This window comes from Aythya fuligula, chromosome 2 (assembly GCF_009819795.1).
Source record: "Aythya fuligula isolate bAytFul2 chromosome 2, bAytFul2.pri, whole genome shotgun sequence".
NCBI lineage: Eukaryota > Metazoa > Chordata > Aves > Anseriformes > Anatidae > Aythya > Aythya fuligula.
In genome coordinates, this window is record NC_045560.1 from 143,548,058 (window position 1) to 143,574,315 (window position 26,258).

General features: G+C 38.1%; 1 protein-coding gene across 1 annotated transcript in view; it reads right to left on the reverse strand.

The window, feature by feature from the left end:
• Positions 1-26,015, reverse strand: part of CSMD3 (CUB and Sushi multiple domains 3) — a 681,859-nt gene extending 655,844 nt beyond the window's left edge. The window contains exon 1 of the mRNA XM_032181613.1: positions 25,771-26,015. Coding sequence (XP_032037504.1) covers positions 25,771-25,948 — 178 coding nt within the window. The 5' untranslated portion in view covers positions 25,949-26,015. The remainder of the gene's footprint in view (positions 1-25,770) is intronic.
• Between the last annotated feature and the right edge of the window lie 243 nt (positions 26,016-26,258).

A 26,258-nucleotide genomic window follows, 5' to 3' on the forward strand; every position in this document is an offset into this window, starting at 1 on the left:
TTTCTGTGTTTTATAGTTCCAAACACTTAGTGCTATTTTTACAGATCTTTCACTATTTGTATCTTTGATATTTATTTTTCTTGATTTTAGCTGCTGCAAAATCCTGAAGCCCTGTGAATTTTAGCAGGAATCAGGAGTATTGTGTTGTTTGTATCAGCATTAGGCAAGGTTTATAATCCTGAAACAGTATGATAAGTACGGTAATCTCTGTGAGTTTCAGTGTTTAAAAGACTTGCTATGGGATCATTATTTATTTAAATATTTTGTTCGCTATTTCCTGCCTATTGCAATGGCTGAGCAAATGACAACTGAAGTAAATTAACACAGATGATTGTTTTACTAATTTTTTTAATGACACCCTTTAGAATGCTTACTTTTTGAAGAATATATGAGACAACTACCAGTTCCATAAATGTATATAATAATATATATTCTAAATATTATATATTATATAACTATTATATAATATTTATATAAATAATATATATATTATTTATAATTATATAATCATATAATTATATATATTTTATATGTATATATAATTAGATTTTGTTTCTTTGCATATTTTAGGCCCTTTTACATGCACACACTAATATTGCATTTACTAATATGGAGCAATGGACAATTCAGTCTACTTCAAGGATGGCTTCAACTTTTTCTCACTGCTAACAATAAGATTCCAACATTTCCCATTATAAATATTAATATCACAGACTACATGAGATATTTTTTCAGGTAATAAACTCAACAATACAAATGTAAAAAGTGCCATAATTGCATATTTTCCTATTTTTAGATTTTGCAGTGAAATGCTCTTCAGTATATAAGTTAAAATTTTCCATATCAGAAGTATAATATTAATATCATACATGGCATGAAAGCCTAAAGAAAGTTGTCCAAGATAAGATAGATTTAAGGTACACTGAAAATCTCTTTTTTTCTACTGTAAATTTCCTTAGATTTTTTTAATTTTTTATTTTTTTTTTTTATTTTTTATTATTATTTTTTTTTTTCCCAGCTGGAAAAGTTAAAAGGAACCTCCTTCTGCTTTAACTTTGCTGGGTTGAATGATTTTGCATTGAGATCCGCAGATGGCTCCCTGAAGCTGTCATTCCCCATTATGTCTCAGCATGTCTGCGGTTAAGACATTGTCAATAATGAAGACACTTGTAACTGTGCATAATTTAGCTTTCTATCTTGATGTAATCTTAGAAAAATCACTTATTATTCACATGTTGTTCAAAGTGCAAGTGACTTCATAAATGCAAGCAGGATGAGTAAAGCCAAGGAGATCCCATGAACATACTAAAGTAAACAGCTGATAGGGAAACTGGCCTTCATCATGACTATATTTTGTTGTTCTCCAGCAGAGGGGAATGGATAGGAACAGTTGCCAAAAGCATTATGAGCCTCAGAAATTTGATATACATTTTTAGGTGAAGTGACATGTATAGGAATATTGAAGCCATCCTCAAATATTTTGTATGCAGTAAGAAAGTGAAGAGTTGAATTTTTGTTGACAGTTTTTATCACTTTTATCTTAACTTTTCTGACTAGCTTGGTATAAGCTGGTAAAACAATAGAGAATAGTTGCTAATGTTCTTACCATAGTGTAATTTAGTTCTTATATTCAAGGAGGGAATAAAAGTAGCAAAAATATTTGTTATGTTATGCAACAAAACATTAATAGGAAAAAACAGATAGAATGGGCAGACTTCATACAGGCTGTGGAAAACACCCTAAAAATGAGAAGCATAAAGAGGATAATTTGAAAATAATATGATGTTTGTATGGAAATAAGATGCTGATGATCTTCTGTTTCTTACAGTATATTCCACTAATTTGCCACAAGGCAATGTAGAAAGCAATAACAGTGAGCTAACATAGTAGGAAACCTTTGAATGTTCAAAGGGGACATTCAATCATTTAAGGCTCACAATGTAACATAGTGTGAAATTGTTATAATATGGTGGGAAATGGCCTACTTAGCACGGAGGATGCTTCACTCTGCATGGCTGCTTTGTATTCTGCAGAGCAGTTGGTGTTCCCTGCAGGTCTGCTTGCCTGTGCAGGTGAGCAGCTAGGCTGGCTCATCATCAGATGAACCTCCTAACTGAGGGAAGAAAATGACAGGGAGACACAAAAGAATTATAATAGAACTTATAATACAAATAATCTTAGCATGGAAGCATTGACTTTTAACCCAATACCATGGTTTTGGCTGGGATAATGTTAATTTTCTTCATAGAGGTTCATATGAAGGTGTGTTTTGGATTTTTGATGAAAATAGTGGTGATACCACACCAGTATTTTTAGTTTTTGAAGAGCAGTGCTTACATGGAGCCAAAGACTTTTCTGCTTCCCATGCTTTCCTGCCAATGAGGAGGCTGGGGGTGCACCAGGTGCACCAGGAGCTGGGAAGGGACACAGCTGGGACAGCTGACCCAAACTGACCAAAGGGATGTCCCATGCCATGTGGTGTCAGGTTCAGCAATAAAGGCTAGGGAAAACGGGGTGGGAGGGAGAGGCACATACGGAGTGATGACATTTGTCTTCCTAAGAAACTGTTACACATGATGAGCCTTGCTTGGCTGAACATCTGCCTGCTAATGGGAAGTAGTTAATGAATATCTTGCTTTGCTTTGCTTGTGCATGTGTTTTTTACTTTACCTAGTAATATGTCTTTATCTCAACCCATGAGTTCTTGTGCTTTTACCTTTCTGATTCTCTCCCCCCCCATCCCACCCGGTGAGAGTGAGTATGCAGCTGTGTGGTACTTAGCTGTCTGCCAGGGTTACACCACAACACCCAAAGGATCACCAAGTATGCTGCAAACTGAAATTCAAACTGTCCTTTACATGTGTCTTCAAATCAGTGTCTCTGGAGTCAAAGAAGAACATGTTGTCTTAAATGCATAAACAACAATCATTTGGCTCTTTTCCTTCCTTTCTCACTCTCAATACGGAAAGTCATCCATTGCTTGTGAAACCTCAGAACTATGCTCAGATGAAGAGAATCCCCAACTCTTCTTCCCAACTCCTTCTTCTCAAGAAGGAACAAATCAACCAAACAAGCAAAAAAAAAAAAAAAAAAAAAAAAAATGCAAACAGTAACAGAAATTGGTTCTGGTGGTGAGGTTCCGTAAGCTGTTCCTACACATGGATTTTTGAATTGTATTGAGGAGAAGTAATATATGAAAGACAAAACTAATCTCCTTAACTTAGAAATAATTAGAAACTTATACTATTTTGTTTTCAATATAAAGAAATATGCCACAATTACTTTTTCTTCATTTCTTATTTTTTTGCAAATATAGAACTTTACCTCAGTTTTGTATCTGAATCTTTGAAATTCATAGAGTGAGAGACATAGAGGTTATTCATTTGCTCCTGCATGATTTTTCAAATGTGAAACTTTTTTATTTTATTTATTTTTTTAGGAATTGAGAGAAATAACAACAACAAAAAAAAAAAAAGAGAGAAAATATGTCATTAGAGAGGACTGAGTTCACAGTAGTGAGTAAGGGAAAGAAGAAAGGAAACACATGTTCATGGACTTATTCTGTGATTGTTCAAGGACAGCAGAAATTCAAGAACATGCTGTCTCTTAGTTGAGATGTGATGATGTGTTGTGGGAAGTAAATTAAATTATTTTAGTTTTTGTATCTCGGTAAGTTTGGTCATATTATGATATTCCATGGTTGCATGAATAGTCACAGAGAGTTTCAGAAGCTAACACAGATGTTCAGCAAGCTCAGAAGGATGAAACATTGAGCGGATGCGTGGGTCTAAATGGTGAAGTTGATACAGTTACTCATCTATGGTTTTAATTGTGTGTGTGTTTCAGTGTTTTAAATAAGATTATTCACTCCACTAAACTGCAGGGAAATGTTTGGTTTCAGATACAAGATGTATTATTGAGTTGAAAGTTAGAAATAACATATATACATGCAAAGTGAAAAATAAGGCAAATATGAAAGTAGAATAATTTTCAGAAAAAGTAACTCTTTCAGGTATAAAAAAACTCTAATTCTGACAATTTTGGCAATGTTGTTCTGTCAGTTCCAGTTCCAGTAACATATTAAAAGCTCCAATACTGAAAAATCAGTAAGATGTTCATTTAAATCCCCTCAAAGTAGAGAGAAACCAAGCATTTCCTAACAGTTTATCTAAAGAGAGGGTTTTTTTTTTTTTTTTTTTTTGTCCTAATGTAAAATCTAAATCCAAGAAACTTAGCTTCACAACATGTATTAGTGAAACACAAAAATAAAAATGAAGAAATAGTTGGAAATATGGGAATAAATCCTTCAACATAGTCTGATCTAAAACTTCAGGGTGTTTTTTTTTTTTTTTTTCTTTCAGTCTGCACTGGAATTGGACCACCCAGCTTCTCAGAACAGTTATAATAAAAACCATTGCTATTTCTCAATGTGCAGATGCTAGATGATAGTATTTGCTCTTTTTTACTTTACTCATGTGACTGAGAAAAATAAATCCTACCATAATAACCCTAGAAAGGGCATATAAATATTTTTATGAATAATTATTCATGATTTCCATATGTTTAAAGTAATTAAAGCAGCTGATCAGAGAACCACAGAATCACAGAACTGTAGGGGTTGGAAGGGACTTCGAAAAATCATTGGGTCCTACCCCCCTGCCAAAGCAGGTTCCTCAGAGCAGGTTGCCCAGGTAGGCATCCAGAATGTCTCCAGAGAAGGAGACTCCATGATATTTGACCCTGTAACTGCAAGTTATTATTTTTGTAATTTCTTTAGCAAAGGACAGTTGCAGTTCCCTTGAACCCAATGTCTTATATAGTTGTAAAAAAATGAAGATTTTGAAGTACATTTCAAACTAGAATGTATAACTTGATTTTTCAGCAATCTATAAGTAAATTACAAATCAAAGAAGCTGAGGTTTTGCTAACCTACCAATAATGAAGCTGTTTAAAGGATAAATTCTCTTTTTCTTTCCCCTTTAAGAAGCCAGTTATTTTTGTTTGGAACTATGCATATTGTGTTGTACTAATATGTATTAATTTTGTATTCAAAGATGAAACTAAACTAATGAAAATTTTGTATGGAGAAGACTGGAATAGTTGTTAATGTAGCTTTTGGCAACAGTAAATCACAGCAATAACCAGGTCAAAAAGGTTTCTATGCTTCTGTAACATTAGAGAAATTATCAAGCTTTGAGATAACAATCCAAACATTATCTGCACTGTAAAAACACTCTTTTCTTAAATCAGATCTAAATGAAAGAGCAATAAATATAAACCCCACTTCCATTCAATCCAGGTATGCATCGAATTTATGAATACCTAATTTACACATAACATTATGTAAAATGCATTTGGGATTGTTTTTTGTTTGTTTGTTTGCTTGTTTGTTTTAACATGACTAAACTTAGAGATACAGTTTAAGGATGAGCATATATGAGTTTTATTATAATAGATCTGTCTTGAACTAAACTAATGCCAAACAGTACTAGAAGTCTTAGAATTCCTATGAACTTCCATTAAGCACATTGAATTGTTTTGTATAAAACCCACAAAAATAATTTTTTCCCATGAGCCTAAACAGAGTTTGCAAAATATATGGCAGGATAATCATGAACAAAATTGTTAACATTGTTGTCCTTTCTTCATGGAGAGCAAAAATCTTCTCTGGCTTGATAGAGGCTATTGTATGCGAGTTAAGTAAGAATGGAAAAAGTTATACAGGAGAGGGATTCTTCTGGTTTAACATAATTGTGTCCCCAGGCAATTCTGGGCATCTGTTGAGGCAGAACATTTCTGTGGACTCCCTTTAGTTTGTATCTCTCTTTAATGGTGAATGCTACTATTTACCATGGGGTAAAGAGGGAGGAACAAACACCAAGTTTTGATGGAATAATGTGTTGAAGCTCAACAAATTATCTCTAAATCCTTCTAGTCCAATAATTAAGACTGTTCAAAAGCACTTTGAACTATAATGTGGTTAATTATTTTATTATTTTATTTTTATATCAAAACAAAGTACTGATTGAATCATATACACAAGAAAATTTTCCACTCAACAGCAACTGAAATGTTTCCTTTTCATCAATTTATTGCAGTACCAATACTATCTGATTTCATAACAGGTCTGACTGACCAATTTTTGTCCCTTTGATTTTATATTTTTTTATATGAGAAACAAATACAAAGCTTTTGCACAGCTTTACACCTCTACGTTCTCTTGCGTACTGTAGTTTTGTATATATATCTCTTCTCTTGAATAAAGAATCTTCATTTAAAACTACAAAACCTTGCAACATTTATGAAACTTTCCATTTAAATTTCTCCAGACTCATATTTTTATTCTTGTGTTGAGCATGTTATATTGTTTATCTAAAATGTTTCCATCACCTCTAAATTAAATTGCAGCTATCTTGATAAGGAGGTAGTTTCCTTTTGTACAGCACTAAGGAAGTCTTTATACATGGCAAGCACCACCAGCACAGTTGTGTAATTTGTCATTCAGCACTTAGTAGTCAACACACCTTCTAAAAGAGTCACTTTACCCTAACATTAGAAGCAGCTACCTTTGAGATTAAGCAGAACTATTATTTAATAAATCACAGAAATGCCCCTCAGAAGATTAGTAAGGAAGGTGTAGAAGGTTATTTAACATACTCTGCTTAGAGAATTTAGATAGCAGACTGTAATTATCCAAATTGGAATTTAGCCAGGATATGAAGGCTAATAACAATATTCTGTGAAAAACACCATGCAATCTTTCAGGACCAGGCAGACCAGCAACAAATCATCTGAAATATGGCAACTTCAACAGTTCAATGTCTTTAACACTTTACAATAGTAGTTCAGTTTGAATTCTAAGAAAAAAAAAATGTTTCCAACTAAATCAACTCCAGAATTTTTTTTTAGAAGTCTCTTATTAATGTACTAAGTAATTGTATTCTACTTCAGAAGTATCATAAAAAATGTTCTGAATCATCCCACAAAGTATTTATGACTCTTCTGTGTAATGGAGAAGGCAACATACACAGGCCTCTTCTCCCATAATTTAGGTGTTTGACCTCGTGAGGTTGAGTGCTTGCTTGTAAGTCAGATGTTGCAGAGCTGAGATGAACTTATTGCTGCTCCTCTGACCCTTCTTTCAAGGGATAAATAATAGGATATCAGGTCCAAAACAGGAGTTCAGAAATATAGATTAGGTCCCATGTTCCACATACTTCATACAGGAGAGAATTCAATTCCACTAGCATTGACTACAGCTAATGTGCTATGGGCTGGGATTTCTGTGGGCTGCCAAAGAGAACCCTCAGGAAAGAGACACATAGGAAACTCCATCCACAGGCTTACACTCTTACTTCAGTTAGGCACCTCTGAAATTTTGATTACAAGCCTAACTCTTTGTACTAGTCCTTCATGCTTGGGCCTTTGCATTTCTTCCAAGCACTGTAAGTGACTGAACTAATCTTCTCCATATTGCATGGTGGTGATAGCTCTTGCTCAGCATTTTATGGATCTATAGTTTTTTTATTAAAGTTTATGAAAGGAGGTGTGAGACAGGCAGATTATTACTCTCACTAAATATCTGGTTAAAGCTCTCATCCAGCAATAGGAAATTCTGGTTACAAAACCACTAATCAGAATAACTAATCTTTTAAAAAAAATTAGTCACTGTAAGCATACAACAGCCTTTAACAAAGCTGTCTACCAAATGTTACTGAAGAAAATTAGTTACCACAGAATAGGCAGAAAAAATATTTTATTTGCTTAAATTTGATTAAATGATAAGAATGGGAGTAGGGCTTAATTGCTTGGACAATGAAGACACAAGTGGGGTTGTCCCAGGATCAATGATGGGATAAGTTTTTCTCCATATCTTCATATGCAATAGATTAATGAGTAAGAAGTGAAATTTGCAAGACTAGGGATGAAGCTAAGGTCCTTTGAATAGTCAAATGACATATTAATGTTGAAGAACTCCAGAATGCCCTCACAAAAGGGCAAAAGAGTGTGAAAATGTGTAAGTGGCTGTCAGTTTTAGAGTAGATTAATATGCATATATATTTAAAAATAATAATCTAAATAATACCTGCACAATACTGAACTTAGAATTTAAAGTTTCAGTTCCAGAGTCATCACTTGTATTTCTCTGAAATCACTAACTTAATGTCATCAATGGAACCATTCCCCTTACATCCCCCACACAGCATATTAGGCATGATCAGTAAGAGTAGTGAAAAGGAATCATTTATCCCCTACAGAAAACCCTGAGGCACCCATATCTCGAGTAATGCCTGGAGTATAATCTCTATGTCTCAAAAAGGGTAAAGAGAAGATACAGAGATAAAGACTGAAGAAGATGCAGAGGTAAGCAAGTAGCTGAGATTGTAATGGAAGCAACTGCTTTATGAAGAGAGAGTAAAAATCCAGGAGTGTTTTTGCAGAACATGGCAGTTTGGAAAGAAGGTATTGGAAGATTATATTCCTCTGTTTTGCCTCTGGATACTTTCTTTGAGCTTTGCCAGTCCTTGTGGAAGTGCAAGAGAAACAGATTTCATCCTCACAGCAAACCACAAAGGCCAAAAATCCTAGAGGACATTCTGTTTAGATGAAGAGCTACTGTGCTGTGTGATGTGTTTTTTTGTTGTTGTTGTTGTTGTTTTTTGTTTGTTTGTTTGTTTGTTTTTTTTTTTTCTGCAGGGACAGGTGTGCACCCTGACCAGCACACAGAGATTGTTTGGCTATGGGACAAAGATTGTCTATCTAATCAGTCTCTGCAAAGTAAAAGTTATCTAGTTTTTCAGGTGGTCAAAACCTGGCCAAGATTTGGAAGATTTTCACAGAGGAATGAAAGAGACATTGAAAACAAACAAACAAACAAACAAAACAACCTAACAACCAACCAAACAAAAACACTTCCAAAGAATCTTCAAACCTCTACTCCAAAGATGGCTGTGGTGGTTTTACCCTGATGGGCAGCAGGCACTATAACTGCTTACTCGCTCAACTTCCTCAAAGGAACAGGAGCATAAAATATGATGGAAAGGGCTCAAAGGCTGAGGTAAAGACAGGAAGATCACTCAATGATTATCGTCATGGGCAAAATAGACTCAACATAGGGAAGTTAATATAATTTATTGCCTATTACCAGTGTGCCCTCAGCAAGTTTTCAGATTACACCAAGCTGAGTGGTGCACCTGATACTGTAGAAGGAAGGGAATCCAACCAAAGGGACCTGGACAAGCTTGATAAGTGGGTCCGCATAAACCTAATGAGGTTCAACAAGTCTAAGTGCAAGGTGCTGCAACTGGTTTGGGACAATCCCAGACACAAGTGCAGACTAGAAGAACTCATTGAGAGCAGCCCTGCAGAGAAAGACTTGGGAGTTCTAGTGGATGAAAAGCCTGACATGAGCCAGCAGTATGTGTTTGGAGCCTACAAGGCAAACTGCATTCTGGGAGCGGCCAGTATGTCAAGGGAAAAGTGATTGTACCCCTCTACTCTGCCCTTGTGAGCCCTCACTTGGAGTACTACATCCAGGTCTAGTACCCCCAGCACAAGGAGGATGTTGACCTGTTAGAATGGGTCCAAAGGAGGGCCACGAAGATGATCAGAGGGCAGGAGTATCTCTCCTATGAAGAAAGCTTGAGAGAGCTGGGGCTGAGAAAGCTGGGGCTACAGAGGAAAGGGCTCTGGTGTGATCATACTGCAGCTTTTCAATATTTAAAGGAGGCTTACAAAAAAGATGGAGAGCAACTTTTTGCTCAGTCAGATAAAGATAAGACAAGGGGGAATGGCTTTAAACTAAAAGAGAGGATGTTTAGATTAGAGGTTAGGAGGAAATTATTCACTCAGAGGGTGGTGAGGCACTGGAACAGGTTGCGCGGAGAAACTGTGGATGCCCCACCCCTGGAGGTGTACAAGACCAGGTTGGATGAGGCCCTGGGCTACCTGATCTAGTGGGTGGCATCTCTACCTATGGCAGGGAGGATGGAACTACATGATCTTTAAGGTCCCTTCCAACCCGAGACATTCTATGATTCTATGTTTCTATGATTCTGTGATTGATTCTGTGATTCTATGACTAGAACAGTGAGAAACTAAAAGCAAACTAAAAATTTCTTCCCCTATCCACACTCTTCTATGTCCTTCCTCCAAACAGCACAGGGGAATAAGGACACAATGGTGATTATGGCCAGTCTGTAATACTTTCTGTCCACCACTCTTTCAAGATTACTCTCTTCCCCTGCTCCCCATGGGGTCCCTCCCATGGGATGCCATCCTTCCCAGATTGATCCTGCAGGGGCTGCCCACAGGCAGCAGCTCTTCAAGAACTGCTCCAACATGACTGCATACCACAGGGTCCATCCCTCAAGAGCAAACTGCTCCAGCACGGGTCCCTCACAGGCAGCAGCTCCCCCCAGACGCCCTGCTCCTGTGTGGGCTCCTCTCCATGGGCTGCAGCTCTGGCCCGGGGCCTGCTCCTGTGGGGGCTCTCCATGGGCCGCAGCCTCCTCCAGGCCACATCCACCTGCTCCACCAGGGGCTCCTCCATGGGCTGCAGCGTGGAGATCTGCTCCATGTGGGACCCATGGGCTGCAGGGGGATAGCCTGCTCCACAAGGGGCCTCTCCACAGGCTGCAGGGGAACTTCTGCTGCATGCCTGGAGCACCTATTGTTTTGTATTTAGTATTTACACCCAGTATTTAGTATTTTGGCAGAGAAATATTCTTTTATATATTTGTTTTTGAGAGGGTTTTGCTTGTTTGTTTGTTTGTTTTGCCATTCCATGTCAGTAAGAAATGTATTCAGTAATTAATTCTTTATTCCTACATTAAAAATTATTTACTTGGATCTGTTTACCTATACCTTATCAGAAAGGTGAATCAAAAAGATTGAAAATTTGATGCTAAGTTAAACTTTTTAACACAACTAGTTGATTTTACAGTTCTACAGAGAGGGCTGCATTATTATTATTATTATTATTATTATTTATTATTATTATTATTTATTATTTTTAATAATTTCTTGTCACTTCTGCCACCATAAGTGAATGCCTAGAAAAGAATATAGAATTGGTACAGTTTAGCATTTCCAACATAAAATTCCTTTTTTCCTCCTTTCAAGAATTTGTATATTTAACTCCACTGTGAAAGATTAGACAGATAAAGAAGCTTTCAGCAGAATCACAATACAGGTAATTACGGGTCTGTCAGCATTTCCATTATGAAATCCATTTAGCATTAAGGGCTTAGCATTTTTCCATCATTTTAGAAAATGTCAAACTGAAAGCTGGCATGCAGATTAGCTGCCTGGATGAAAATTTGTTTATACAAAATATTTAAATCTGCTCAGCTGTTTTTGATTTAGAGATCAGCCAGAAACTTTAAACTCTGAGGGTTTCTCCTATGTTCCTGCCAACTTCTAGAACAGATCATAGTTAGATAAATAAATAAATAAAGGAATTTCTTAATAAAATATAGACTCATCTTCTAAAGTTTTGAAATTATTTCCTTTAGGCTGTAAAATGGAATTTAGAAATTCTGTTAATTTTGCAGCTCTGGTCTTTCTCCTGCCATCTTTATAAATTAATAATGAGTTACAATAGTATTCTAACACCATAATAAAAAATGATAGTAATCTTAAAATCTGAAACAATTTGTTTTAGAATCCACTTAACTACCATCATATGATAGTGAGCAGGAAAGGACCAAAGCCTTTGGTTTTGAAGCCAAAGGTTTTGAAGAGGGTCATTAGCTTGACCACTGACTCTAGTTCCATGAGTGCACTGGCCGAAAAGAATCTGATAGAGACTGTTAGAGATCAACTGATACAGATTTTCAGTTTCATTAGTTTAGTCTCATGTATGGTACCAGAAGTTATGTAGTTGTCATATCCTAAATAAACTCCTCTGTACTGAAAGGAGAGTTTTTGTGTTTATGAGCTCCTTCTGGCTAAAAGGAGAAACTGACCCACTAATAGAAACATAGTAGAAAGTAGAAAAGTAGAAAGTAGAAAAATAGTATTAATTTAGTAGGAAATAACAAACCAAGTTTGCAAAATATGAATGATGATGGGCATATTTAAGATACTGATAAGAGATGAGCGATCATGAAAAATGAAACAGCTCCTAAAAAAAAATGAGCAGTGATCCAAATGTGCCTGACAAAGAATGGGAACATAGCCCCAAGCAACCTGTGAAATAAAAGCACAAGAATGTGTGGTATAAAAGACATGGTGCAAATAAACTTTGTGCAAATGAAGCATGGAGGAAACAGATAAGGAGAAAATGATTGATCAGCTAAATATATCCAAAAAGTTTTTTTTCAAAGGATGTTCAATCTTGTTACCATGAAGAAAAAGTACTTCATAAAACATACCTCAGATAACATTAAAGTACAGCTATACATTTAGAAGTATCTCTGCAGATTCCTCAGTGATGATTCAATGTTAATTGTGATGTGCACTACATTTTAAAATAAATGATCAATTTCTATAGTTACCTTAAATTTACCCAAAACTCTAACAAGCATGACTTCTTAATAATGACAGTTTCTACTAAAAATATTCTCTCCTTAGCTGATATCAGTGGGATTCTCTGACTCTTTACATCAGACATTTCTGTTAACTTAACTGCCAATGCATTTTAAGATGACTGGTACAAGAGGCCCCAAAGAGAGCAATTTGGACGAGTAACTTCCACAAGTCAGATAAAACTCTCCTGATTTCACGGAAATGTTCAGAATTAGTCTTGAAACAAGCAAGTAACGGAACCCCTAGAATTCTGGTCCTGTGACACAATATGTGATTTTTTGCCTTTTCTATTTATTTATGTATTTACTTAGCTAAGATACACTCTAGAGTCTGATCATCCCAGTACAATATCATCAATAAAGAATGTAAGAGCAATGTTAGATCTGAAAAATTTCCAATACCATGTTACAGGAACAGATTCATTACATACATTAGAGCTTGAAAAATAGAGAAGATACATCCTAGATTTCCAAAATTTACTAAGAACTATCCAAGTTTTAACCATCTAATTTGATGGTGTTTATCTTTAAGTTACTGTTAGGTTTTGATGACTGTATTCATGTTACTCAAAGTTGCTTTAATTTGAAGTAAAAGAGTTTACCCCTTACATTGTTTTGTTTATGAAGAAATAATCACATACAAAGAGAATAAACTAAAGAATGTGAAAACAAGTGTAACCGATACTCTATTTTTCCAATCTTGCCTTCCTGCAGACAATTTAAATTCCAAAGAACATGCTAAAAAAGTTAATAATCTATGAGTGTAAGGCCAGGAGGATATTCAATTTCCTAACAGATTGACCTTACATTGTTATTACTTTGGGCCACAAAAGAACTTAACAAATGACATATAAACTGAAGGGAACTTTCTATATTCTACTGCAGGCTTTATCTTTTGGAACTTCTCCAGTAATGCTTGTGGAGTGGGAAGAGAGTTTGAAAAGGGAGCCCAGAAGTGCAGGGGAAGCTAGATAAACTGGGAAAAATTCCGGGAGTTAACTGACAAGCTAAAATTTGAGTGTAGTGGAAAATATACAGATAGAGCTTAGGTGGATTGGGGGTGGGAAGTGGGGATTTTTTTATATTTTCTGGTGGGTAACAATTTAAAGTTAGCTGAAATTAGTTCAGAAACTCACACAAATTTCAAACATTTGCAGTTGTAGTAGTAAAGAGACTTAGGAATTTTAGAAGTATATACTTATAAAAATGATGTAGGCGGGAATGCAGGAGTCACTAAGGCTGTTGAACTCGTAGTACATTAAACATTGATTCTGATGCTCATTGCTCTTTCAGATAAATAGCTTGGAGAAGAATAAGTTTGTCAGGATGTTTATAAAAATCACTGTGTCTTATATGGTTGATTGTTGCAACTTTCCACTGCCAACAATGAAAATGCTAATAAAATATATCTCACCTATTTGTCACTGGAAACATCCTTGCACGAGAAGATATGAGACTGCTAGGACTGTATCTATGAAAAAAAAAAAATGCTAATTCTAATCTAGTGTCAATTATATTTTTCTTTTCACATAAAGTGGTTGAAAATTAAACTTTCTCAAGAATTTCTCTACCTGGGTAGAATATTTTGCCTCTGAAGAAGTATAATAACATTCACATTCTTATAAGATGTCTATAATTGCTATATAGAGAACATGGCTGAATTTATGATATATGAAAGTTCATTAAATAGAATACATATAAACCTCTAAAGAAATATTCTCCCAAATGTCAGAGGTATTTCATTTTCCCATGAAGGAGTTGCCAAGATTGAAATAAAGGGTAAAGTGGTGATATTATCAAAATCTCTGAAGCTAATAACTATGTGAATTGTGTGAGGGAAATGATTGCCCCCCCTTTAAAAGAGCTCACAGTCACAGAAAGGAGCAGCATTCAAGAAGGAGAATTCTGAATAAAAGTGGCAGATAACCTGAATAGTGATGTGGAAAGGGGAAAGTGATGTTTGTGTTAGTTTTCAAATGAAAGATCACTCCAAGAAACTGAACAATAAGCAGTCAATTCTCCTTATTGGAGAACTCCTTTTGATTGTAAGAGGACAATTTTCCAAAGAGATATTTTTCGTAAATAATGTGAATGCTGCAAAAATCTTAGTAATTTTAGCAATAGTCCTATAAGAGGGAAGGATGGTTGCTATGAGTATTGCAAAAACATTCACTTGGTAAAGTACAACTTGTATTTCGCTACTTAAGTACAGAATGATGAAAATTCACTATTTAGATATGAACTATATTGATGTAAATATTTTGGTGAAAATATCTTCATCCTGTTCTCTCAGTTCTACATTATGAATTATACTTACTTCTTTTACTGTGCTCATTAAAAATCCCATGTCATGCACAAAGCATTGCTAAGATTGGTAGCAGTAGTCATATCATTGAAGTAGATTAAATTCATCAAAGAAATATTGGTGAACATAGATGTGCGTAAGGGAAAATACACAAGATGAACATAGTCATGAATTAAGCATAGGTTCTTCTTCATAGCATACACAGCTACAGATGCTGGCTATCAAAATTGCTGGTGTGCACACACATTTGCATGTATGCTTGTGTGTATCTGTGTTCCCATACACTCGCATTTCATTCACACATATCCGGAGGTCCATGAAAAAGGTAGCTTTTACATCAGAGTATGTATGGTGACTGAAGACCTAGTGTCCTTTCTCTTTTCTCAAGCTTAGTTTAACCGGGTGGACCTTCCAACAGTCAGGATTTGGACTTATTTTTTTAATTATTTTTTATTATTTTTTATTTTTTTCCCCAGACGATTTTTGTTCTTGTGATTTCAGTTCAATATGTTACATGTTTTTAGACTCTGAGATGGTGGAAACTAAAAAGAACATTCTAGCAATAGATAAATACAACAAAATAAATGTGTAAATTATTCCCTGGTTTCCTTTCTTTATTATGCTAGCTTATTTAACATTTTCAAATGTAACTGCATATCTAGTGTATGTGATAATCCAATAAAAGTAAAAATAAATAAATAAATAAATGCATTAATAATTACATTTGAAAGCATTATAAACTGAAATCTATTTTTTTTTTCAGTTCCTTCCTATTCCTCAGCAGCTATTAGCAGCCTTCTGCAGATTCAGAAATGTTTTACTAGAGAACAAAAATGTAATCAGGGATGCTGAAAACAGGTTGCAAAATGGCTGTAATTCAGCTCATCTCCTGACAAAAAAAAAAAAAAAAAAAAAAAAAAAAAAAAAAAAAACATGAGTATCTTGTGGCTTCAAGGACTACAGCTGACACTTCGTCAGCCTAGTACTGTTACACTGAATCTGGTGAACTGATCCCCAGAAGTGCTGACATGATGATCAATAAAATATAGAAAAAGAAATTTTCTGACAGTATACATATATATAATCTATTTCCTTTAAACAGAATAATAAACAATTTGCTTTGGCAATTTTATAATACAATGTGAGTTTTCCAAAGTACATTTCTATTGTAAATTTCTAATGCATTGTGAAGTACCTGACCTCCATTATAATTTGTATTTCTAAGTCAAATGAAGTATATGTACAGAAAAATGTAACTCAAAACTCAGTTTGAAAAGAATCAGAAGCAAATCTATTTTCACAGTTCATATTCTGGGCTCTCTTGTTGATTTCCCTGGAGGTGTTCAAGACCAGGTTAGATGAGACTTTGAGCAACCTAATCTAGTGGGTGGTGTCCCTGCCTGTGGCAGGGGAGTTGGAACTAGATGATCTTTGAGGTCCCTTCCAATCCAAGCCATTCTATGGTTTCAATAGTCTCAATAATAGTCAGTTTAGAAACTATTTTTATACCCATTTTATAACTTTTATTCACCTTTGCATCAAAGCTACTATACATAAGAAAAATGCAACTTTCAGTTTACACGTTTGAAAAAAAAAAAAAAAAAAAAAAAAAAGGTTAAATTAGATCAAGCTTCAATTCTCAAGGAAAATTACACTGAAATCAAGGAAACTATAGTAGAGTATGAATTTCTCCTTGTAGGTCAGATTGAAATAATTAAGGAAAAGTCTTGTAATTTGAGAGTTATATCTCAAAAGTATATTGTAACAAGAAAAATACTCTGCATTTATATACTTCATTTTAACTAAGGACTCCAAACTGCACTCGCAAATATCCTCTAGCTGTGTTTGATGACAGTTCAGTATGAAAATAACGATCATAGAGGTATCATTTTAAGTTACTGAAATACAGTTACCTTTGAGATGTGATAAGTCAGTCTCTTTAAATGATAATAACAGTATTAAACCAGAAAATAGAACAGATTTTTTTTCTTTATTTGAAAGGTGATTGGAAGGTTTTACTAAAAAGAGTTTTATAAACAACAACAACAATTATATTTTGGTAAAACATTCCTAAATCAGTGTCCATATATGTCAGTCAATTACAATTGTCAGTGCTAGTATTGGTAACTAGTGTTACCAAAAGCACTAATAATCTTTTAATCAAGCCTTTCTCCTAACATTTGCTAGATATCACTAGTTGCACTTTTCTTAGTGCAACCAGATGTAACTTACTTCTGAGACTGGGAAAACACACACACACACACACAAAAAAAAAAAAAAAAAAAAAAAAAAAAAGTATACTGTTTCTCACAATATCCTTCTGGACAAAATGTACAGCATACAGCTAGACAAAATCACAGAAGAACAACTGTCTGATGGCACAGGCTAAAAGGGTTATAGTAAATGGGGTTACTGGCTGGTGGCCAGTCACTAGTTGGGTTCCACAGGGCTCCATTTTAGGGCCAGCTCTCTTTAATGTTTTCATAAATAACCTGGATGCAAGACTCAAATCCATACCTAGTAAATTTGCAGATGATACTAAATTAGGAGAAGCTGTTGACTCCCTCAAACACTGAGAGACTTCACAGTGAGGTCTTGACAAATTAGAGTGATGGGGAAATACCAACCATACGAAAGTTACCAAGAGCAAGTCCTTAATTCTGCACCTGGGAAAGGGTAATCCTAGATACATGTACTGACTGGGGAATGAGAGGCTGGAGAGCAGCCTCTCAGAAATGGATCTGGGGTTTCTGGTCAACAGTAAGTCAACAGTGTGCCATGACAGCCAAAAGAGCCAACCATATCTTGAGGTGTAGCAGGTATGGCATAACTAGCTGGTCAAGGAAAGTTATTGTCCCACAGTACTTTGTACTGGTGCAACATCACCTTGAGCACTGTGTGAAGTTTTGGACACCGCTGTATAAAAAGGACGTAAACCTACTAGTGCCCAAAGAAGGGTTAGGAAGACGGTGAAGGATCTAGAGGGCAAGATGTAGAGGAGCAGTTGAAGTCACTTGGTTCGTTCAGCCTGAAGAAGAGACTGAGGGGTGACCTCATTGCAGCCTACAGCTTCCTCATAAGGGGAGAAGAGGGGCAGTCGCTGATCTCTGCTCTCTGCTGATAGCGATAAGACTCAAGGAAATGGCAAGAAGCTGTGGAGGTTCAGGTAGGATACCAGGAAAAGGTTCTTAACTGAGAGGGTGGTTGGGCACTGGAACAGGCTCCTCAGGGAAGTGAGCACAGAACCAAGAGTTCAAGAAGCATTTGGACAACACTCTCAGAATATGGTCTGATATTTGGGTGATCCTGTGTGGAGCCGGGAGGTGGAGTCAATGATCCTTGTGGGTCCCTTCCATCTCAGGATACTTTAATATTCTGTGGTTCTGAGAGGTAATGGATTACTTAGGAAGCACATACACTTCAAATTGTTACCTACACCTTTGTAAAGTAACACTATTTTAGTTTTTGTTGAATTGATTCATAACATAAACACATATATGGGTATAATTTCCACATATGCAAATTATATAAGTATGCGAACATCTGCATGTATACACAATTGCATGAGAATTAAATCCAACAAGCCACAATGCATATAGGTATAAAACTAAGAAGAGATGAAGATATAAGAAACATAAAATACAATTCAAGGTCAGAAGTGATGATTCATTTTATGTATAATCCAAGCAATTACTTAGTCATTTCTGCCTTGAGCATTTAGATTCCTTTAGTCCTATAGCAAAAATAATCTGTTATTTACAGGCTTCAGGAGGTGAGAATTTATGACCCTGTGAAATCTTTCTGTGGTTAAGTACCCTTACTATTCTGTAACTTATTTCTATGATACAATATGAATATGACACATGATAATATGAAGCATTTTGTGGAACGTGAGGGAAAATGGAATGTCTGTCTTTATACGTCTCTGCTGGTTGCTTCCTTTCTCTTTGACAATTCTATGAGAGCAGTAGTTGCACCGGAATCCCTTGCATGACACTCCCCATGATTTTGAGGCTCTCCCTCTATGAGTAACAATGTGCCTAAACCTATCATCATAACCATCCTAATATTTCAGAAGGAGGTGATTGAATTTCCACCATTTCCTTCTTTGACATTTACATGCTATTCAGCAGTTCTAATGCCAGGATTATGGAGATATAGTAAATCTTATATGATCTGTAAAAACTAAGCAGTGAGACTATACATATGCTCTTCTCCCCAAAAGTAAACAACTAAATGTAAACATCTACAAAAACATGATATGTCTCTTTGAGTACATGTTTATTTTAATAGGCTTGCTCACAGCCTAATATCCTTGTCCATTCTATTGCCCAAAAGAAAACCGGGTGTTAGGAAGCAGATATTCAACATTTCCTAATAGTGTATATATATATATGCATATATATATATATATATGAATTTATATCATATATATGAATCTTTGAATCTTTGATAAATGTTGTTCTGTACAAAAACTATACAATTTCACCAGGAAGGAAATGCTCCCCAGAGAAGTTGTTTGAAAGGCTTATAAAAGAACGAGAATTTTGCAGTAAACCTTTGCAAGGAATTATTCAGTCATAATGATAATTTTTACAGTCTTACAATAACAACTTTTATCATATGCCTGTCTGATTTTTTACTTAAATATTCTTTCTTCAAATATCTCAGGTAGTAAAAACTGACTTAAATTACAGGGTTCTAAGAAAGAAACAACACTTTGTACTAAAGTGTCTGTTCCCTGATTTTTCTTTCCTGTGAAATTGTGTTAGAGTAATCTGGTAAACTAATTTTTCACAAAGACTTTGTTCTGTCATTTCAACCTTAATCATTACACATAGAAATACAAGCAGAATGGTGCTCATAATTAAGAAATGGTTTGAGACTTCACAACCCTGCAGAGTTAGAATGGAAGTTTCCTGTTAGGAGACAAGTCAAAACAGTTTTTGCAGCAAATCATAAAGCCTTTCCTATGCCTAATAAATAAATAAATATATAAACATCCAATTTAAGAGGTTCTATAGATTTAACATTTTACATATAACTGTAAGGTCTTTTATAGACATTTTCCTTTGATTCATTCTGCCTCTCTGTCACAGCATTATAACATTGGACTCACTTGGCCTTGCTTCAGAAGTGCTAACTAGCTCCCCAGGCTCTTACTGGAGCCAGGTGGAGTTGGAAATATTCAATACTGCTAAAAATAAGATAGATTGTGCCAAAGGCACTTTTTTTTTTTTTTTTTTTTTTTCTTAAGGAGGGAGTAGGGGATAGGAGGCTACATTATTCTTCATAACCTTTTTTTTCTGAAACGGTGTTGTAATCACTCAAACTGAGACATCCTCACAGGATATTTCAAAATCTTTTAAAATATCTCTAAATAATGTTACACTTTTATCTCTCTTTACTAGATCCATATGCATTCAATAATTACAAATCTTAAATCTGGGGTATTAATCTGTGTAACCCATAAAAAACACTAGGTATAATACAGCCAAGTTTAACGTAACCTTCTATACTATTAAGTGCTTTCAGTCAGATACACAGTGTATAAGATGGAGGACGCATAGGAAAGCAATAATATGAAACTATGTTACAGAACTTTGTGAAGGATGAAAGTACAAATGCTAATTAAAAAAAAAAAAAAAAAAAAAAAAAAAGTGGATGAAGGAGAGAGAGAACAGTTAAATGAGTGGAGCACAGGTTAATTCATGTCTCTTAAAAAATGGTGTTCCAAAAGCACCCTGTAGCTCGGGTGAACCCCAAACTGTAGATTACTGATATCTGGGACGATGTACCAGTCTCTCTGTACCTCTCATCTTTCCCTAAACTGCTGCTAGTATTCACTGTCGGAGGTAAAGAACACTAAGATACATGGGTAATTCATCCTTCTTGGTTTGTTCCTACTTAAAACAAACAAACAGAATCAGACGGACTATAAGTTTCTGCTATGTTTTGGAAAAGGAAGGATTTGAAAGCACATTCACAGAGTTCCTTAGGTTTCGTGGTCTGGTGCTTCCAAGTCGGAATGCTGATAACTGAGTTGAAGGTACACCACGTAACTCTTCAGCCAGTTCGATTGCCTGGAGCTCCTATTCTGCTCCCACGAAGGGGCTCGCTGAGCTCAGGGAGTGAGGGGTTGTTTTTGTGTGTCGAAACCTAAAGCGAAGAAAAAGAAACGAAGCCCTAGAGCTGTCTCAGATTTGCAAACCACAGGCTTGCGGCAGTCACCGAGCTAAAGAGAGCAAAGCCAATCGTCATTTTCCGACAGAGAAGTGTCAGGGAGCTGACTCCCTGGAGGGACGGTCTCCCCGGGCGACAACGGAGGCCGATGCTGGTGTCGCTATCGCTGTCGCCGCCGGTGTCGCTGCTGCTGCCGCCGCCGGAGCTGCTGCCAGTGGCGGCGCGGGTGGAGCTGCCGCCGCTCGCTGCCTGCTCCGCCTTGCGACTGCTGCTGCTCTCTGAGAAAAAGCGGCGACTGCAGGCGACGTTCCTCCGGTGTCCTTTGCGGATCCCTAACGGCACGGGCAGGGAAGGGACAGGTGGTGCCTGCTGCTGCGGGGGGCTGCGTGTGCCTCGCTGCCACCGCGGGGAAGGGGAGGAGGAGCCGGGCGCTAGGCGGAGGGTAGAGCAGAGCCTTGCTTTCGCCCTGAATTAAGGGGAAGGCGGTGGCTGAGGGGTGGGTTAATTTTGTCTGCAACCCTGCGGAACTGTGCAGCATACGAAAAAAAAAAAAAAATCCTCGCTGAGGTGCTGCCCGCAGCCCTCTGAGCAGAAGCCCTGTGTGATGTGCGTGAGCTCGTGGGGAAAAGGCACTGCAGAGGAGCTGAGTGTGTGCTGAGGAGTTAAAAAGAAGGGGGACGTTGCCTCTTCTGTCAGCGTCTCCCATCTCCCCTGCGTGCTTGTACACACATGCAGACAGACACACATGCACGGAGATGCAGCAGCGACCATCTGGAAAGTAGACAACATTAACGTACTGTTACTGGCCTCGGGGACACGGCAAGCACCTCGCCCGTGCCCCACTGAGGAAGGCCAATCACCAGTAATCCCAGAAGTCAAGCGGCTGTCCAAGAAACAGTGAGGAGCGGTTGGTGGTTCCTGAAATGATCCGTGAGAGAGTGGGGTTGAGGTGGAAATGGGGGACAGAGGGGACTGCAAAGGTAGTTGAAACAAGTAGAGTATGCTCTTTGTCTGCTAAATATTTCCACATGCCAGGTACCCATCACTCGGAAATCCTGTCCATTTTCTCATCACCTCTTCTGTCAATGAGCCATTTAAAATTTCACTGCTTCATCTCCCTTTTATTTTGAAGGCTGCGCTTGTTTCACTTGTCACAACTGCAACAGGGGAACAGAAAAACAACAGCAGAGGCAAAGCTTCATTTTAGCCAGACAGACAAAAGAGCAGACTTCTTTGCTCTGTCTTGGAGTGACAACTACACAGAACATTTTGAGGAGTCTTGCGGTTATTTTGCCTGGTTTCCTTTCTGTTTTGCTCCTGCAAACAGGTCACAAGCATTTTTTAAATTTCATTTGGTGGAGAGAGATGCCAAACTGAATGGGTGCAGATTTCAGTGATTTCTCTCCTAAATCCCAGGAGCAAAGCTCACTAAAGCAGCTTGTTTCATTTTTGCAAATAAAAGAACTGTCCTGGACAGTGAAGGTTTTTGTTTGCTGCTCCTCCAAGCTTGATATGTATATCCTACACCTAAACAATATTCTTTATTTCTTCTGGGGGAAGGAGGATAGGGGAAGGAGCTCTCCTAGGTGTCTGCTGGGAAGAAGAGCACAGCATCCATCTTTCCCTGCAGCTGGCCACAAATGACTCTTGTTGGCACTTGTTAAGGGGTTGTTTTGTTTGGTTCGTTGGTTGTTTTCATGCCTTCTCTCATTTTTCAATGGGGGCATTTCTTTGCTTTTTTACTGCATGAATCTCCAAGTAAGACTATGTTGGAGATTGATCCAAGGCATAATGGGATATTGTGTAAGCAGTTAAAGGTTTTCATTAAAGAGGTATAATTAAAGAGGTATAATTCCTTATTATCTCTTATTATCGCCCCTTCTCCAGCAGCTGGTGATTTCTTTCCTCCCATTTTCTCTTTCTTGCTTCTTCCTTTTCTAATCCCTCACAAGTGCAGTTGCAATATTCCAGAAAGGCATGAATTTTCAGATAAACATGAAGAAATTCTGTGTCTACATGAACACACACCAGGAAGACGTGAACATGGCTGCATAATCTCCCAGGTATAGTTTAACATCTGGAACACAGAACAGTGGAAAAGCTGTGGATCAAGACTATAGAAATGATGACAGGAAGATGATAGAATTAGGAAGGGCCTGAGATGCACATACCAAATAAAACTGTGCAAGTAGCCTGGAAGAGCAACAGTTTAGGTATTACAGTGTGGTGCTGGACTATGAAATAGAGGTGATCAAGCAAACAAAAATATGTGATAGAGCATGTTTTGTTAGGGTGTGGTGAAAGGGCCTTGCCAGACAATGCCAGGCAGATGTAGGACCCAGGGAGTCACCTTGCTCCCCACATCTGGAGCATTTTAAATAGGCAAGTATTCATTCATTGTGTGCCTCTGCCAAGGTTTCTGGGAGCTGGTGTGCATGCTGACACAATGGGAATGTAAATCAAGGTAAAATGTATTCATTCACTGGAGTGGGGAGAGAACTAAATATAAATGCCTAAAATAGATGCAGTACTGCAGTGAATCTAAGCCAGCTCTATGAAGCCTGGCAGCCTAGAGTTCATGTCCAGGATGTGAAATCTTACTTAGCAGTCCCCAAGTTGCTGAGAAGACCCCCAGTATGAGGAAAACCTATGGAAACTGTGAGGCTCAGCAACTGGGAAACTGAAGTCCTGACACTATGGAGGAGACTGCTTCACAGCATCTCTCTGGGACTGTGTATGGGCAGGAAGAAAAAAGGCCATTTTTGCTTTTTTTTTTTTTTTTTTTTTTTTTTTTTTTTGGTGCTGTTTTAGGTGCTTCATTCCAGCTTTTGCCCTCGGTACCCCCATTTTTTTCCTTTCCTCCAAGGGCAAGGGAAGAGGCTTCTCAACAGGTGCTGTGGAAACTTGCACGGCTCCCGCGGCCGACGCAGCACGAGGAGAACCGCCCGAGCCTTTAATTCTGTAGGATGCTGCCGCCCCGCGACTCGTGCTCACAAAGCAGCTGCTTCGGCAGCAGCTCCGGAGCCATCCATTACCCCAGCGCCTCCGCACCGCACCCGCTGTGCGCCGCGGAGCGGCACTGCGCGCCTCGCAGGCACAGAGCCCATGACTTGCAAATGATCGCACCCGGCGTGGAGAAACCCTTATAGGCAAGGGGGAGACAGGAAAAGAAATGCCCCCCACAATCCCGGGCTGGACTTGACCGGTAGACCTCAAGAGCGGGGCAAGCGCAGAGTGCATACCGCTTCAATGGACGCAAACGGGGGAAAGCTGCCTGTAATTAAAATGTTCGTTAACGTCGCAGGCAAGACCCTTCGCCTCGGCTCTCGTGTCAGGATAACGTAAAACCTCTCGAGCCCGCTCCCCCCCACCCCCCCTCCCCTTAACGTGAAAAACGAAATATCTTTTCCATGAGATGCAAATGGGGAGGACAAGCAGCTGCAAAGCCGTACAATAAACTGTTTCATCCAAGGCAGAGCCAGCTTGGGAAGGCACGCCTTTGAATGCCCCCCCCCTCCCCCCCCAAGCACACCTTCCTCCCACCCGTGCAGGCAACCTCTGTAGGCGATAAGCAAGTCTAAAAACTCGGAGAGGATCGATAATGTCTATCCAATATTCTGGGAGAACGCGAGTGTGGTGGGGAGGAGGGATGAGGATAAGGAGTGGGATAAAAGGGTGATTAATCAGATATTAATCACTGGCCACAAACAAGGGAAGATTATTTCGGGTAGGCAGCCGAATGTGGGGAGTTGCAGAATATGTCCCTTTACTGAAGGCACGCGTGATGGGATCAGCACTTCACCGTTTAGCCTGAGTAATATTGGAGGTGCACGTTACTCAAGCCACATATTTCGTCTTTTCTCTGTGTGTGTCATTTCCCTTAACTGTCGATAAGCACAGACTTAGTCGAGGTATTCATACCGCTAACCAGCGGTTTCCTTTCTGCCCTCCTTTCATGAAGACAGAATCAGGAATGAAGCAAAATACCCTCCGCCCCGAAAAAGGGACAAAAAAATAAAATAAAATAAAAAAAATCCTATAATAGAGAAACCACAGGAGACCTCAACAGGGAAAGGGGGACCAAAGGAAGGTTGAGAAAAGGTGTCGATCTTTGCACACAGCGGCAGACCATGCCTTCAAGGCTGAATTGCTAACATACCTCTTCGACAGTCAGGGAGACCTGCATGCATACAAACAGCTGAGCGTGAAGCGCATTTAGGGCTGCGAGAGGGCTACGCACACGCTGGGTCCTCCGTAACTTTCCCCACGCAACGGGTTAAACTAATAAGTGCATCGATACAGGCATTCCCGCAAAGAGCCCAGTTGCTCGACAGAAAAAAAAAGAGAAATATAGGTGATCTCCCCACAGTAACAACATCATCACCTTAAAAAAGTCGCCCTGTGGGATTTGCGTGAATATACACTAGTTAGAGGATATATGAACCAACTCACGTCTCCGTTTGAGCATACTGCAAGAATATTTATTGAGCCCGAGCTCAGTCACTGCATTGAACGCGAAGCCTGGCAAAGCAAATACATTTCCTATCTCCGAAGAGAGCTCTGATTCAACTCCTTCTTTCCTCCCCGCTTTAATGATCATTTATATCTTCCCATTGCAAAGTACCCAGGGTAAAAATATAAAATAACATATTACCACATTTTAAATATACGTTTGTATTAGGCGAGAGCTTGCAACGCCCTGACCAAAAGCAAAGGGACCCCTAAAAATATACCCCTCAAATTCTACCCTACCTTTCACACACGAAACCATCAATAAAAAGACGAGGTTCCAAAATGTAAATCCACTTTTAATCTCCATTTTCTTCACCAGGATGAAGTCCAGCCGGCCACATTTAGTACATCCCCTTTCCCAAAAGTCTGCTAATTTCGATTCCTTTGCACGGATTTCCCCTCTGCAGATCCCTTTCATATTATTCTTGAGAGCTCCTAATTCCTATTCCTTGGCCAGGCGCAGCGGAGTTGTTGCTGTTGATGGTGCGCGGTCACAGCTCGGAGTGAATGGTGTTTCTGGGATACCACAGCAACCTTGACGAGGACTCAACCATCTCTCCAACGGGGGCACAAAGTCTCAGCTACTCTCGATCGTGTCTTTTCCTTCCCCCCACCCCCCCGCTAACCCAACTCCCTGCACAGCCGAAACCCACCACAATCCTGGCTCCTTACAGCACCCACCAGGAGCTACGGAAGAACATCTTAAAGCACAGACGCTCTCTAGAATA